This window comes from Pelmatolapia mariae, linkage group LG7 (genome assembly GCF_036321145.2).
Source record: "Pelmatolapia mariae isolate MD_Pm_ZW linkage group LG7, Pm_UMD_F_2, whole genome shotgun sequence".
NCBI classification, from domain to species: domain Eukaryota; kingdom Metazoa; phylum Chordata; class Actinopteri; order Cichliformes; family Cichlidae; genus Pelmatolapia; species Pelmatolapia mariae.
The window spans coordinates 45,562,374-45,578,272 of NC_086233.1; the positions used below are offsets into that span (position 1 = coordinate 45,562,374).

The window sequence follows — 15,899 nt, forward strand, 5'->3', positions numbered from 1 at the left end:
ATCTACATGCAGGTTCTGGTTCATAAGAGACAATGCCACTGTGCTTTTGTCATCTCTCTAGTTTCACAGCGCTCACCATTGTTTAATTCCTTTGTTATGCTTCTATCCAACTCACTCTGCATCTGAAAAAAGAGAAAGCTGTAGTTAGAAAATAAATATGGTCTTAACATTAAGTGTTAAGACATTTTAGGAAACAGCAGACACATGAATAACATTTTGCACAATGATTCAATATTACAAACATTAAATAGTGGAAAAACACTGCAAGAAAGTCAGTACAAGTAAATGAAACACAGCAGAACATGCCAACCATGCAAGCTGCACCTTCAGCTGCAGTCACACAGCTGATCCTCTAACATCTCAAAGCTGTTGGAGAGCAAACATTTTCCCCCTAACAAACAGTGGCTGCCATGGTGGCCACTAACTGTTGTCTGTGCCTGTGTGACTGGTGCTTTAAGTGCAGTGCTGTGTAATAATATTGATATCAATGATACAAAGAGTGAATTATAAATTTAAACAACTAATTTTTTAATTAAATGAAGCTTTTTGGCTACTTTTTTGTAGCCAAAAAGCCAAAAGCACATAAAACCTTTAAGGACTCGTATCCATACTTGGCATAAATTTAAAAAAAAAAAAAGACTGATGTAGCTTCTGTGACGCCAACCACTGGATTCTCAACATGATTGTTTCTGTTGACATCCTATTTGCAAAAAAACGAATGTGATGAGGAGGGAGGGAACTGAGAAATGGCACGCTATCGCCATCTTGTAGCCTTTAGATAGAATTTAAGGCACTTCTTAATTGGCTTAATTTTTCTGACCCAGAAGCTACATCTTTGTTTTATACTGACCAGGGTTGGATATATGCTGGTAATATTTATGCCTGTCCTACCTCCTCAGAATGCAAATACAACAGTTAGTGTGTTGTTGTGTCAGACAACAAATTGGCACATCTTATTGTGACTGATTATTCATTTGATCATGATCTTTATGATTCTTTGTATCTTAATAGGCTGTTTCTGTCCTTTATCACATGCTTGGAATAAGGCGCTGTATGATAAATACAGATCATTTGGGTTTCAAAGCAAAATATACTCATATAATATTATACGAGTATGAAACAAAGAGCCACATCATCTCTAATCTACTAAACAAATAAAGAGCAAAGAGAAAGTCCACTGAAATCAAAGACGTTTAAGATGTCTGCTGGCATACTGACTTACTACACAGTCACAGCTCACAGGTAAAATTAAATGATTTCTATGTTTTTATTTTAGTAATTTTTTTCTTCACATTTTTGAAACCTCAACACATTTTTATATTTAACTATTAACCCTGGTAATATTTTTTGTTTTATTATTTTAATGCTATAAAAATACTTACATTTGACATAACATAACATATTTTATATTAAGGTATTTATAAATACCTGAATACCTTATATCTCAGTGGATTTAATTTTTTTTTAAAAATCCATTTTCCCCTGTGCTGATCCCAAACATTAATGTTTGCTGGGGAAAAAAACCATAGTAATCCCATGAGCAAGATAGAGGAAAACAGTAGCCAACTGGACTGAGCTAAACACATCTACACACCTGATTATGAGTCTGGTTGAAGAGAGGAGAGGTGAGAGACAGACTTTTGAGCTAGAAGCTAAAACAGTGAGAAATAAAAGAAGATTAGATGTAAAGTACTTTTATAGTAGCTAGAGACAGAAATTGTGCAAGGAGGAAAAGGACAGAAAGGAGGAGAAAAGAAAAAAATTAAAATAGCTTTAGATCTATAGGAATGTTTTCTCTCAATCTAAAATACTTGAGATAAAACACCTAGACAGCCAGAGATGTTCTCTGCAGTTATAACAACATAACAACACACTAACATGGGAAAAAGCAACATTTCTGAATGCCGCTAGTTACAAAATAACACCATGGATGCCATGACTATGAAAATGAATTGGCTCAATATAGATAACTAGTCTACAGAAAAAACAATTCCCTGCAATCGTCATGAGTGAGTGAGCGCGCAGATTAATGATTAATGCAGACCTTGGCTAAGTAGTCCTCCACCCTGCTGTTCTGTCCCTCAGCCACAGGGTTGAGGAGAGAGAGTCCCAGACCAAGATTCCTGTTGAGGGGCCCAAGCGAGGCTCCATAGTTGGCTGGTGAAGCCAAAGAGCTAAAGTCAAGTGATGGCGCTCCAAGGCTGCCATTTGTGATCAGTGACCTGCTGCGCTCATTGAGCAACTTGGAATTGGCTTCTGCGAGCCGACTGTTGGCCCTGCGGATGGAAAACAACAAATTCAAACTCCCTGCCTGATCACACCAGCTGACTGCATCTACTGATTTAATGACATATTCAGCTTTAGACACAAGCACTGATTTTGAAAGTATCACATGGAACAGCTGGTAAGATGTTCTGACCTCTCTAATTTAGCAGCCAGAGACTTGCGTAGGTGCAGTTCTTCTGTATATAGTTGGCGGTATCTCTCAAGCTCTGTGCGTGTGGACTCGCGCTGGTTAACGCTCTCCTGCTGGGAAGTGCGGGCCCGGCCCAATTCCCCCTCCAGCTCCCGGATTCGCTGCTCCAGCTGAGAGCGCAGGCTAGCTTCATTGGCAGCTTTAATCTGGTCGAGTGCTTCCTGTGATGCAGCCTGGGACTGGAACAAAAACATAAACAGATATTATAAATCAGATCTCTAGGCCATGTCTTTTTACTATTTTTAATTACATTTTTAATGGATTAAATAATATATATTAAATAATAACTATATCATTCTTTATTTGCATAGAGTTTCACTTTTTATGGAAACTGGTTACAATGGACAGGCATATAGTAATCACAGAAACCATGTACATATGTCATTCACACACCAGCTACATTATCACTCATTCTAATTGTATTATGCTCATTTTTAAAATGTATTTATTTTAGGTTTTTTGTATTTGTGTTCCCGTTGTGCATACTGTAGCTTGGTACCTGGAGGAACAGGTTAACCTGCTCCAGCTTCTGTTGTATTTCTTGCCGAGCCCTTTCCTCTGCATCGCGCCGGTACTGCTCCACGTGGCTCTGCTCAACCTGAGCAGTCTCCATTCGGCGTCTTAGGTCCAGTACCTCTTCCTCCAACTGCCTCTTACTCCTCTCAAGCAAATCATTACTGTGGCTCATGCTCTTCAAGGAAGTCACCTGATCCTTGAGCTCCTCGTTCACCTTCTCTAGCTGTCTGCGAAGAGATGCTTCCTTCTCCAACTGCACCTGCAAATCGTCCACCTGAGGATAAAGGGAATGCTTGAGGCCAATGTTTGACAGCTGATGTATAAAGCTACATGTAGGAGACTGACGCTAGAGCCATAGCACATTCTGTAAGATACTGGGTAACACTGGAAAGGTTTAAATCTGCTGTGTCAGATGGACAAACCCTGTCTTTCATTCGCCCAAAGTGCCCCTCAGTGTGTCTGCCCAGATCCATCCGCATGCTGCTCATAGGAGAGCCAAACTCAGCACCACCAGCGTCTTGATCTCGCACTTTCTTTTTTGCAGTCTTCAATAAGGTTCGCAGCCTTAAATGCATAAACACAAAGTCAATTTCACATAGAGAAATAAAGACAAAGCATTTATCAAAAACAAACCAATCCAATGATCTGATCTAAAACTGAAAATGACTACAAATATCAATTAAAGCATAAACTTCATTAGTAAGTCATTTAAGTTGTGATTTTCTTTTTTAAAATCAGGCCAGTTATCATACAACAAAGTTAAGGTAACTGTATCCCACAAAAAACAGATGTTTAATACAAACTCAAATACAAAACAGAAATCATCAGTTAAAGAGAAAGTCTTGTTATAAACAAACATTTTGTCTGGGAATTAAAAAAAAAAAAAAAGCACATCCTTACTCCAGATACAGACACTGGTGCACCACAGTCACAAAAGCAAGGAAAGGCTGCACTCTACTGGATCCTAGGTGTACCTAAACAGCACAATAAGGCACTGCCAAAGGTAAGGAGGGCATGAGGAGAAAGTTAGGAGTCACCTGTACATTTCTTTTTGAAGCTCTGTGTTTCTCTTTATCTCCTGATCCAGACGAGTATCAACAGCTTTCTTCTGCTCTGCTATTTTCTTGGCTTTCTTCTTTTCGATCTCCATCTGCAACACAAACAACAGCCAGATAACTCACGAGTCCTAGATCTCAGTTTTCATAACATTAGGCTGTGTACAGAGGTGTAAGCTTGCTGACCTGGCTGTTCAGTTCTCCTTTTTCCTTTTCAAGTTCTGCCAATCGTACTCCCAACTTAGAGCGGCCCTTTAGCTCCTCCTCCCACAAGGCCCGAGAGTCCTGGGCTGTGTGAGAGAGCAAGCTCTGCTTCTGGACCTGAAGAAATAAAAAAGACAAAAAAAAAAAAAAAAAAATTAAACAGGAATTTGTAGATGGGAGCTCCTGTACGTACGTACGTACATAAAGGCTTTAAAAGAGGACTAGAATAAGAAATTGAAATATAATAAGCCAACGGTTTTAATAGTGAAGAAACAGAATATGCCACCAACCTCTCTATTCAGTTGGTCTTCCAAGGTCATCTTACTGCTTTGGAGGTTCGTAACCATGTCCTCCAAGTGACTTCGAACCTACAGAAATGAGAAAAGCTTCTTAAATGGACACTAACGATGGATTTTGGTTTTTTGGTGACGCTGTTACACTTTTCTTGATTATTTTGGAAAGGAGAAAATTAAAGGAAGTAACATGCACCATGCAACCCAAGAATACACAGAGTGGAAAACCCCACACACCGAGATCAGAGTAAAGGGAGAAAATTTTGCATTTGCATTTGTTTTTCAGACACCAAGAAGAACTCAACAAAACTGGTGTAGCAGGAATCCTCATAAAGCACCAAAAAACTTCATCCAAATACAGTCTGATTTCATTACTATTATTATTTTGGAAACTATAAAATGTAATCCCACACAGGAAAAGCTAAGTCTACATCCACAATACCAACCCCTCCTCCAGGTGAGCAGCCAGATAGCTGGAAAAAGATTGCAAGCCTTAAAATACAATAATGATCCACCGCAAAAACTAGTAGATATGGCAAATTATGAACACCCTGTGTGTGTCAGGACTTTGACTACTCACCGCGGCAGCTTCCTGAGCTCCTTTCTGCAGTGCATCAATTTTGTTGGACTGTTGCTTCGCAGCAGCTTCTAGTCTGGCATTCTCAATCTCCAGCCTGACATGACATAAAAGATATGGCTGAAGATGCTTCTATCAGATAGAATTAAATTATAATATATATTTGTTTATGTGTGATAAGGTTGGCTTGTTCTATAACACCAACTATGTTATATTTAATGTTTGTGTGTGGTATCTACTGAAAACTCAAATGTATATCTGGATAACATGTGTTGGTAGGTACCTCTGCACAGCATCTTCCAGCTGTTTGATCGTGGTGTCAGAAGCAGCTGAGGTAGACAGCACCTCCTGGAGTTTCTGAGCAGCAGTGGAGAGTTCCTTTTCCCTTTCTTCCAAACTGCTCTTCAGGCTGTTAATACGTCTCTCTGCCTGCACATACTCATCCTCACTTTCCTCCAGCTGCATGACAGAGACCGCATCCACCTCATCAGCATCACCACATCATTGCCCTATACCCTAAAAATATAGATAATAAACCATCTAATTTAAGTCAAAGTTGAGTTGGCCTCATTTGCCACTAATACCTTTCCTTTGAGTCTGTCCAGGTCTTTGAGGAGCCGAGTCTTCTCTTCCTCCAGGTCATTGCGATAGCGCGTGTTGACCTCCAGAGAGGCTTCGCTCATTGACAACTTTTTGAGTGAGTCAGCGAGTTCCTGCTGCAGCTGCCTCAGACTAGTCTGTGCACGCAGAATTCAGAGAAAGGGAGGTTTTGAAGGGATGCTTTAATTGATATGTGGAAGAAAGGCTAAAAGTGGTTCTGGAGAAGCAGTAAGGTAATCTTTCTTATTCTGCACAATCTTACCTCTCTTTCATTCTTGTCTTCCTCCAACTTGTAGACCTGATCGCGGAGATCCACCGCCTTACTGGCGAGCTCCTTATTTCTGTCCTCCAGTAACTGTACCCTCTCTTCACAGTCAGAGCGCAGCTTGGACAAAATGTCACTGAAGCGCTCTTGGGCATCTGTCACAGCACGCTCCTTTGCAGCACCTTTGTTTTGGGCCTCTTCTAGCTGTTGTCTTAGTAACATGGCTTCGCTCTGCGCTTGAACTAGCCGCTCTTGTGTGGCCTCTTGACGTGCTTTGTTACAGCTGACCTCCTCCCTGTGAGTCTGCAGAGCCTTTTCTAGCTCCTTGACACGAGCAACTGCCTGGTCCTTTTCACGCTGTAGCACTTCCAGCAGTACGCCCTTCTCCGTCAGCTGCATGGTGGTACGATGAACTTCATTTTCCATGCTGTTTGCGTGGGACTCTGCCTTGGCCAGCTTCTGGGACAGGCTACTGACTTCCTCACGCTGACTGGCTGATTCACCTTTAGGAATAAATGCAAGAGACAAATTCAAAATACCTAGTGAGCAAATCCTCTAACTGGTGTAGATGAATTGAAACAGCTGTCTCTAAATAAAACCTGACTTATATTGATATTCTGCTATTGCAAACGGGTGTGCCATAAGAGTGGTTCACATGGTTGTAGGAACAGAATGAGTCTGACAGAAAGCATAAAATACTTGCCTAGTTGACTAAGTGTGTGTTTTAAAAAAAATCAGATTTATAAAATTCAGTTGCTTGGTGATATTGATGGTCTAACTAACCAGTGAGTCTGTCTTTGAGACGCTGATGTTCCTCTTTCTCCCGGAGCAGAGCCTTCTCGGTTTCTGACTTAGATGCGAGACAAAGCTCGGCATCCTTTACAGCCGCAGCCAGACGAGTACGACTCAATTCAACCTCCTCCTCCAGTTTTTCGCGAATCTGACGTTCGTTTTCCAGACGGGTCGTTGTTATTGCCAGTTCAGATTTAAGGGTTGTAACCTGGTTTTTGTAGTTGAACACAACTTGGGCCATGGTTTCATTGTTAAGCTGGGATTCCCGCCGTACCTCTTCGAGCTCTTCTTTCAGTATCTCCCTCGCCTCTATAAGGTGGCTCTCGTTCAGACTGCTTTGAGTCTGCAAACGCTCAAAGTCTGTCCTCAGGAGGGTGAGCTGCTCCTGTAAGGAAGCGGTCTGCTGCAGTAACTCTCGCTCCCTGTCGCTGGCTTCAGTGAGCTGAGATAAGACCTGTGGACGTCAGGAAATGATCTGATGGGTTTTCTATACAGTGCTGATTTCCAAATGTATTAAACATTGAAAAATTTTTTAAATCCTTAAGACATTTAAACTAAATTTTCAAAACCTAAAGGCAAGTTTTACTTATAAAAACACAACAAAAAAAGTTCTAAAATGATGATTACTTCACTGCTTTTGATCATGTTTCTTTTGTTTTCCTCCTCTATCTCTTGGTGCTTCCTCAGATGGCTGCTCAGAAGATTCTCCTGAAGGGTGCGTGCACTGCGCTCCTGAGCCAGCAGTCTCTGCGTCTCATTGTGGGCCTGTTCAAGCTAGACAGATGACGTGTCAGACAATAAATAAATACACCAATAACATAAAATACTGAAAGTCATTATTACATCAACATTAATTAAAAAAAAAAATGTTATTAACTACTATTAAAAATAATACAAAGCCAATTACATAATCATGTGAAAATAAAAGTAGATCTGAAACAAAACTAAAACAAAAGAACTACTAAGAAGTACCGCTCACAATCTACCGACTAAATAAATAATAATATGGTGCAATATGTCATGTGTTGTTTTTTAATTAGATATTTAATACTAATTTTAAAACCTGGTAAGGACAAATTCATGTTTGCTATATCCTGATATGTCAAACCTAAAACAGTGTGTACTTTCTTTTTCACATGATTGAATTATGGCCTAAACAGTTAATACAATGACAACTGTAGTACAAATACAATACAATAATTATAATAAAATAAAAAACACATTTTCACAATTTTACTTTCAGACACAAAAAAAGGAATTTAAGAAATGTACCTGTTTCATGTTGTTAACGAGTCTTTTAATCTCTAGCTCGAGGTTCATGTGCACCTTCTGCATTTCCTGAATTTCTTTCTGATGTTCCTCATCCATCCTCCTCATCTTATCGGCAGCGGTACTGTACTTCATGGTGGTGTGGCGGTGATTCTCCTGCTCTTGTTTCAGCTGAAATCTGCACAATGTGTCATTCATAAAGTTCAAGTCAGTATTATCAAAATAAACAGTACGAACATTAAAAAGATCGACAAAGCTGTTCATGTTGTTCCATGGTCAAGACTACCTGCTGAAGTCCACCCTTAGGATCAGATTGTATACTACATGCTGACTTTGAACCCCGCCTGCCTTGTGTGCCTTATACAATTCTAGTGTGGTACAATATTGCCTCAACACCAGTTTTTTTTAAATTTTTTGTTATTGTGCTTGTTTGTTTGTTTTTACTTTACATTTTATGAAAGTTTATTAAAATGCTTCTTTACATGTCAGTGAAGGTGATTTATATTTTTCTGTAGGTGATTATCTGGATGGAAAAATGTGTGTGTGGGGGGTTTGTTTCCCTGTCAGCAACCCCATGAGCTGAGATGGCAATGACTAGGACTGGGTATCGTCACTGATATCTAGAATCGATTCGATTCTGATTCACAAGGTCCCGATTCAATCCACGATTCGATTCAACTTTGCCTCAGACAGTCTTGTCAGAAGTCATTTAGATAAATACAAAAAAAACCCAAACTGTGGCTGACAGCGCTGTAAACAACAGTAGGCTGGTGGGTAAAAAGCAAGCGAATAATGCAGAAAACAAAAATTTGAGATGGTAAACTGTTCTTAAATTACACAGAGAGAGAAAGAGCTCTGCAGGAAGTGTGATTTTATCGTGGTGGAAGCAAAACAGCAAAAGTAAGAGGGAATTCATGACGCTGTTTACGTGAAGCGAAATGTGAAGCATAGTTTTGATCTTCTTTTGCTGCTGGTTCAGTGAATTTTAGTCGGAGAGCGACAAAACCTGCAGCATCAGAATCTGTCAGATGTCGGCGTCCAGCACCGACGGCATGTCTGTGTACGGGACGTCCCGTCAGGTGAGAAAGCTGACATCTCACTGGTTTTGATGCGTTGGTTGAGCGCTTTGTATTTACATCTTTTTGCAGATTCTGTTTACCTGCTCTCATTTACTGTTTCAGCTGTTTGGTGGTTGTTGACATGGTTTTGTGAGGTTTAACCTGAGAGTCTGCATGTCGGGGAAAATACATTTATATTTAAAAAGATTCAGATTTAATGAATTGATATCGCGTTATTTAAGCTAAAATCGATTTTAAATCAGAAAATCTATTATCGAAACCCACCCCTAGCACTGACCAATTAAATGAGTCTAAATTTATTCTGAAAAGCTAAAAGGGGCAAAACAGTAGATAGGAAGCTGTAAAGCAATGGCTACAGAGTGCTCCAGTTTTTTGAAAATAAATAAAATAAAATAAATGGACTTATTTATTACTTGAGATTTGTAACTTCAGTCTGTAATTCCAACTGGACCCGCTCCATGGCAGACTTGGCATCTTTAATGTCCTCCAAAGAGCTCTTCAAGTCTCGTCTCTCAGTTTCCAGCAGGACCACTTTATCAGTCAAGTACTTATGCCGATCCTTTCCCTTCTTGATGGAGCGCTCATATTCATGGAAAATGTTCTGCAGCTTCACTACACATGTTGAGTCTGTGAGACACAGCAGATGGAGGCTGGATGGGAGTTTCATTATGTTCACGGCACACAGAAGGTCTTGCTTTCAAAGGTAGGTTACATATAAACAACTTGTGTCACAAACTCCTAAAAAGCAAGACTTATTAGTTAACTTATGTGTGGAAAAAGGTGAATCAGTACCCAAAGTGGCTGAGTCCAGTTTCTTAATGAGGAGGGACGCGTGACTGTAGCCTGTAGCGGGTGAATCAGCATCATCTGTGGCTGTGTCTGAGGACTGAGTGAGTTCATCAAAATCTTCTGCCATTCCCACCTCTTCATGGTCCTGAATATCAAAACAATAAGTAACATTAACATTACTCATTTTCTGTTCACTGTGTTCAAACTTTCATTTCAAGGTATGAACTGGTGTCTTACCTTATCTTTCTTTGTTGCACTGGCTGCCAAACTGAGCGAAGCAACGCAAAGAAGAAGAAAATCATGTCATTCAGAAAAATAATGTGGATGTTCCTTAATTCTGAGACAAGTTATTGGAAGTGTATTTGGTATAATACAGTATACGATCCAGTTATAAGAAGGTAACAGTTAGTTTAAAGAGTGAAAAGAATAAAGAACAAATGCATGCTAATCATCAGCAAGATCCAACACTGTAAAGCTTTGCTCAGACTTGAGGCAAAATGTTTGTCACCTGGGTTTTTTTATTCAAGCAAATTTTACCACTTCAGTGATACAAAATTATCTGGGTTTATTTCTAACAAATCATTAATGCTCAAACATGATCTTATAACGTGTCAATAATAACGTGCCTCTCCTTTTTATTTTTATGTTTCTTGTATAAAATATACAAATATACAAGATTTATTATATTAAGTAGTGCAAGTTTTACAAAAACTATCCAAAAAATCTTCAGTTTCTGCACCTAGACTGAATATTTGACATATCACACCTATTCAATACTTTCCTCTGGCTATATACAGATTTGTGCTGCGTGTATAATTTATTTTGCGTTCAGTCTGAACATACCTTACGGGTTAGTGACAGAGAGGTAGAACTGATACATATGAGGGCATACTGTATATATATATATACCTTCCTTCATCATCCGACACTTCACTTAAAGTGCCATCGTCAAACACACAGAGAGGACCTCCATTAATATGTGTGTTGGTCTGAGGGGCTCTGCTGCCCCGGGCCCCTCGGACCAACTCTGACTGTAAAGTCTCCACTACAGCTTGCTTCTCTTGTTTGTTGCTAATGCAGGTTAGCTGGACTGGGAGATGCAATTGCACTGGAGCCCTGTTGGTGCTACAGAGAGCAATAAATCTGATAATCAGCGACATGTGGCTTTTTAAATGCAACAATGTATCAATTTTTAATGGAAAAGAAAAGAAAAAAAACTTTGAGACATCACAAAACAAAAACAACTTAAAACTGGACTCTCTCTGTTAAAAGAAAAAAAAAATATCAAAAGCCCAACATCTGATTAGAGGATTGTGCAAGTGTTGCTTTGAAATAAAAGGAGCAATCGTTAACGTCTACTGACGATAACTGTGAATCTACAAAGCAAAACTGCACATACCTCATGGCGGCCTCGGGCTGCTGCTCCTGGTCAAGTGCTTCAGCTTGATTTGACATGCATCCTAAGCTGGTCTCAGGTTTCCCCATACCAGCTTCCTCCAATGCTATTCCACTAGTAACCTGGGAAGTACTTGATTTTTGTACCTCAACCTCGATTTCTGTTCTCCCTTCTCCAATCTGAGGAAAAAAAGTAAATATTTGATAGCTGGCCTTCAGACATTTACTCTAACTGTAACAGGTTTGGTCCAGCCTTTTAAGATGCATTTTGGAATTGGTACTTGTTCACTTTGTCATACATAATTTAGTGCCACCCTTCCCTTTGGAGACCTAACACCTTTAACGTAATTACAAGGACATATTTTCCATGCACTGCAATGCTTGGAAACTAAAATGAGAAAATGTCATCAACTTTAAATAAAGAGTTAAAGTTCGTATCAGTTTCCACAGAAAAACAGCAAATAACTCAAAAGGCTGACCAAAATACAATCCTCATACCTCTTAATAAAGACAAGCACAAAGAAAAACTGAAGCATTGCATGCATAAAAAGACAATAAACAACAACACATTTATATCATCACTATGGTGATTCTTTTTAGAGCCCAGAAGGCCTCTATTTATTCAAACCTCATACAAAACCTAAAAACAGAGAATTCATACAACACCGATGTAACAATACATGCAAAACTCATGCACAGCAGAAAGCTAGACATGACAAAAGAAAACACAAGACTGCCCTTTGTGTAATGTCAAAGTGCAATCAAGAAGGACAATCGACAAAATGGTACCAGATGGGTGGGTGTACTGAAAATTAATTTCAAACAAATGTTCAATTCTACCTTTTTTAAGGTGTGTTAAAGACACAAATATTCATTGAGAAACATGCAACCTCACTTCTACTTGAAATGAGATCTACAGACAACCTATATGACATGGAAAATCTTACAGCCCCCCCCAAACACATACGCACACACACCTATGATGAATGGCCACTTTGAGCCCTTGGAAACAGGTGAGTAAAAGAAGGAAATGAAGTACATGAATGACATGAGAAAAAGAGAAAGCGAGGCGGACAAAAGGAACTATGGATGGGGCGACCATCCTCTACCTCTTTCTGAAGTTGGGCTTTTTCTTTCTCCATATCGAGGAAGACAACCTTCAGCATCCCTACCTCAAGTTTAAACTTTTCCATGTCCTCTTCCAACTCTTCATCAGAAACACCGGGAACAGGTGCTGAACGTCTGAAGGGAGGCTGACTTATACCAAACTCGTTGAGATCGTCTTCTGAACTTGCAGTATTCTCCTCGGTTTGGCGTAAATCAGCACGGCTTGTGACGGTGCCATCACATGCTGGTTGCTCCTGCATCCTGTCCTCGCATAAGGAGTTTACATTCGACTCAGCTGCAAAGTCCTCTGGTCCAGACTCTCTCTGCTCAGGTATGGTGAGAAGGGCAGTGCTTCTTGCTCTCGCAGTAGGACGCTCAATGACTTCCCCATCTTCTTCATCACTTGAATCTTCTTCTGCAGAGGCGGATCCAGCTGTGGCCTGTTCTTGTCTGATGTCATGTCTTGATTTAAACAGTTCTCCAAACTTTTCTTTTAATTCACCAGCGACACTCTTGAAGGTGGACTTTACCTCTCTTTTCTCCACCTCTACCCAGAGCTTCTCATAACGTTTTTCCCATGGCACGCCACCGCTTTCTCCAGCACTGCACTGATCTCTATACTCGTTATCCTTTTTTCCATTGTCAGATTTATTTAGATCTAACTCACTTCTATCTACTGCATCATCTTTCTCCTTTGATGGCATGAGTGGACATAAAACAAAGAACAGACAAGACAAAAATGCAAAAACCGAGACTTGATAAAATATTCGAGAAAATATTCAGGCAACAGTGCATTCTCATTCTTCTTCCTATATTTTCATCATAGAAAATACTCATGTTTACAGGATTATTAAATAACATACTTGATATCTTGACTGACCCTTTTCTTTTTAGACTCTAAAACTGAAATAAGTGATTTCTGGCATGGTAAACATGCCAGTAGTAAACATAGTAAAGCTGTCAGGAAACCATATGCAGTCAAATAGAATCAGCAGCTCGAATCAGGATGTCAGACATAATAATGTGTGTGCCACCTGCAAGCTTGAAAGAGGCAGTGGTCTTTCTTTCGAGTATAGGATAAATTCCATTTTTGGGGTTGTGTCATTTTATTTGTCCATGATTATTCCAGTATGTTTTTATGTGATATAAAAATGTCATTTTGCATATAATTGCAATAGCATCATACATGTATGTTCCCTAGTGTAGCTATAGAGAAACAGCTGCATGTGGGAGATACTTCAACAACCTCTGACAAAACATAGCACTTATACTTTTTTAAACTGCTGCTGCTAAATGTAGAAACAACTTGTTTTTCAACTTGAGGTAAAAACACACCACAAAGGAATAGATACCAGCAGCTGATGGAGTGTAAACAAAGACTCCACCAAGTATTGATGGTAAACTCAGTAGATGCACTCCATGTGGCAAGAAGCAAATTGATGGAAATGCCAGATCTGGTTACATGGAGGAAATTGAGGGCTTTAAGCAGCTGCTTAAAAAAATCTGACCCAAAATGTGACAATACTGAGCAGCTCCTGATGAGTTTCAAGGTAATACAAGTTTTTTTGTACTTTTACCCAACATGTCCAGGGAAAACACTACCTAGACTACTTTTGTACATTACATTTATGCTGTGTCACTGGATATGATACTGTGTCACTGCTATTGCACTATAATGCTGTTGTGGCTGGCAACTTCATTGAACAGATCCACAGTGTTATCCACAGTAAAAAAATAAATAAAAAAATAAAATAAAAAGAATGGAAAATGCTCTTTATTGACTTACACTTATAAATGCTGCAAACATTAATAAAACATTAATTTTGGTTTAAAAAATATTTTGATTTTTCTTGAAATATCATGATGTAATTTTGAGGTTAATTTGAGGCCAGCCCAGTGGTGTTAACATATTTATTTTGTCTACCAGAATTACAAATGATCTAATGATGAAGCAATGTCATAAATATGTGTGAACAGATTTACCAGAATATATAATTTTGTGTGGTTTGTTCCTTTGATTAGGAATGTCTTGGTTCGTTTTTTTTCCATGTCTGAAACAAAAATAAATCAAGAGAAATACTTAGTAGGGATGGCCATTTTACCACTATTTCTCACCTTTTGTTGCTGCTCTTCAAATTCTGTGATGATTTCACTGTCTTTCTCCATCAGTGAGGGGTCAGCAGACCCTAGTAAAGAAACAGAGACATCAGACAAAGCAAAGGGCACAAGTTCATAAAAAGGCAAGGCTAAAAAGACCAAAGAACCTTACTTGGTTTAACCGTTGCTTGAGGCTCAGCCATATTTTGTAGTGGATTGTCATTTTCAGCTGTTTTGCGAGATGTTATGTTTTCGGTTTCCCAATCAGATTCTGAATTGGAACGAATAAAAGAGGCAAACCGCCAAGAATAGGTTAGTATTATATCTTTTTTAATCATTATTAATGTGAATAATAAAGATGATAATAATAATCATCATAATAATAACAACAAGTCAATGTTTAAGAAAGAACATCAAAGTTCTTGCTATGCGTTACCTTCTTCACTCTCTAGTTTCTGAGGGCCCGTCTTCTGTGTACGAGGTTGGGGCTGAGGAACAGCTCGAGAGGGTGTGCTGGGCAGTCTCTTGTCTGGGCTGATGCTCTTCTGATGCGTCAGTGTTGCTGTGGCAACATCATCTTTGTCCTGGTCCTTATCAGATGAACTGGAGCACTCTGGAATTTTCTCAACTACAGGGGACGCAACCCTGTGACCAGACAGGGCTCCCATACTGGCAGTACTGGCTGAGTCCCAGTCCGATGCATCTGTCAAATTAATGCAGGAAGCTTTATATCAGTTCAACCAAATGAGCCTAATCTGTTGCTGAAGACTAGAGTTTACACTGGGAGAACACTGATGCACAGCAATGGAAAAGATCAGAGGTGGGCTGTTACACTACCAAACTACTACTGGGGTCTCAGGGAAGAAATCACAGCTACAAAACTGTTTTATAGTTTAGGCTATTTAGTTTGTTAATTTATCTTTACTGACCTGCTTTTTGAGCTTTAAAAGGTTTAATGAGAAAAATAAAAGATGGAAAACTCAGTATTAAACACAAGCCTAAAAAAAAAAAAAAAAAAAAGAAGTTTCTGATGGTGTGCAGCACAACTGCAGGCAGCATATATAGTGACTTGCAAAAGTATTCGGCCCCCTTGAACTTTTCCACATTTTGTCACATTACAGCCACAAACATGAATCGATTTTATTGGAATTCCACATGAAAGACCAATACAAAGTGGTGTACACGTGAGAAGTAGAACAAAAATCATACATGATTCCAAACATTTTTTACAAATAAATAACTGAAACTTTGTAGAACCACCTTTTGCTGCAATTACAGCTGCCAGTCTTTTAGGGTATGTCTCTACCAGCTTTGCACATCTAGAGACTGAAATCCTTGCCCATTCTTCTTTGCAAAAAAGCTCCAGCTCAGTCAGATTAGATGGA

The 15,899-nt window shown here is 39.3% G+C and overlaps 1 protein-coding gene across 10 annotated transcripts in view; it reads right to left on the minus strand.

The window, feature by feature from the left end:
- si:ch211-272n13.3 (ankyrin repeat domain-containing protein 26) overlaps positions 1–15,899 on the minus strand; it is a 29,460-nt gene that overhangs the window by 785 nt on the left and 12,776 nt on the right. For 5 of the 10 annotated variants that reach the window (XM_063479259.2, XM_063479253.1, XM_063479261.2 and 2 more), the window contains exons 19-42: positions 15,444–15,512; positions 14,951–15,217; positions 14,687–14,785; positions 14,533–14,603; positions 11,315–11,490; positions 10,153–10,183; positions 9,919–10,060; positions 9,540–9,753; positions 8,051–8,225; positions 7,406–7,552; positions 6,770–7,232; positions 5,984–6,489; positions 5,706–5,858; positions 5,405–5,580; positions 5,125–5,218; positions 4,991–5,017; positions 4,542–4,619; positions 4,234–4,368; positions 4,030–4,142; positions 3,415–3,556; positions 2,976–3,266; positions 2,420–2,655; positions 2,045–2,276; positions 77–122 (exon numbers count right to left, since the gene is read on the minus strand). In XM_063479259.2, coding sequence (XP_063335329.1) covers positions 77–122; positions 2,045–2,276; positions 2,420–2,655; positions 2,976–3,266; positions 3,415–3,556; positions 4,030–4,142; positions 4,234–4,368; positions 4,542–4,619; positions 4,991–5,017; positions 5,125–5,218; positions 5,405–5,580; positions 5,706–5,858; positions 5,984–6,489; positions 6,770–7,232; positions 7,406–7,552; positions 8,051–8,225; positions 9,540–9,753; positions 9,919–10,060; positions 10,153–10,183; positions 11,315–11,490; positions 14,533–14,603; positions 14,687–14,785; positions 14,951–15,217; positions 15,444–15,512 — 4,083 coding nt within the window. Of the gene's footprint in view, positions 1–76; positions 123–1,594; positions 1,653–2,044; positions 2,277–2,419; positions 2,656–2,975; positions 3,267–3,414; positions 3,557–4,029; positions 4,143–4,233; positions 4,369–4,541; positions 4,620–4,990; positions 5,018–5,124; positions 5,219–5,404; positions 5,581–5,705; positions 5,859–5,983; positions 6,490–6,769; positions 7,233–7,405; positions 7,553–8,050; positions 8,226–9,539; positions 9,754–9,918; positions 10,061–10,152; positions 10,184–11,314; positions 11,491–14,532; positions 14,604–14,686; positions 14,786–14,950; positions 15,218–15,443; positions 15,513–15,899 lie in introns of all 10 variants that reach the window. The other 5 variants (XR_010094377.2, XM_063479257.2, XM_063479255.2 and 2 more) reach the window with 5 other exon arrangements.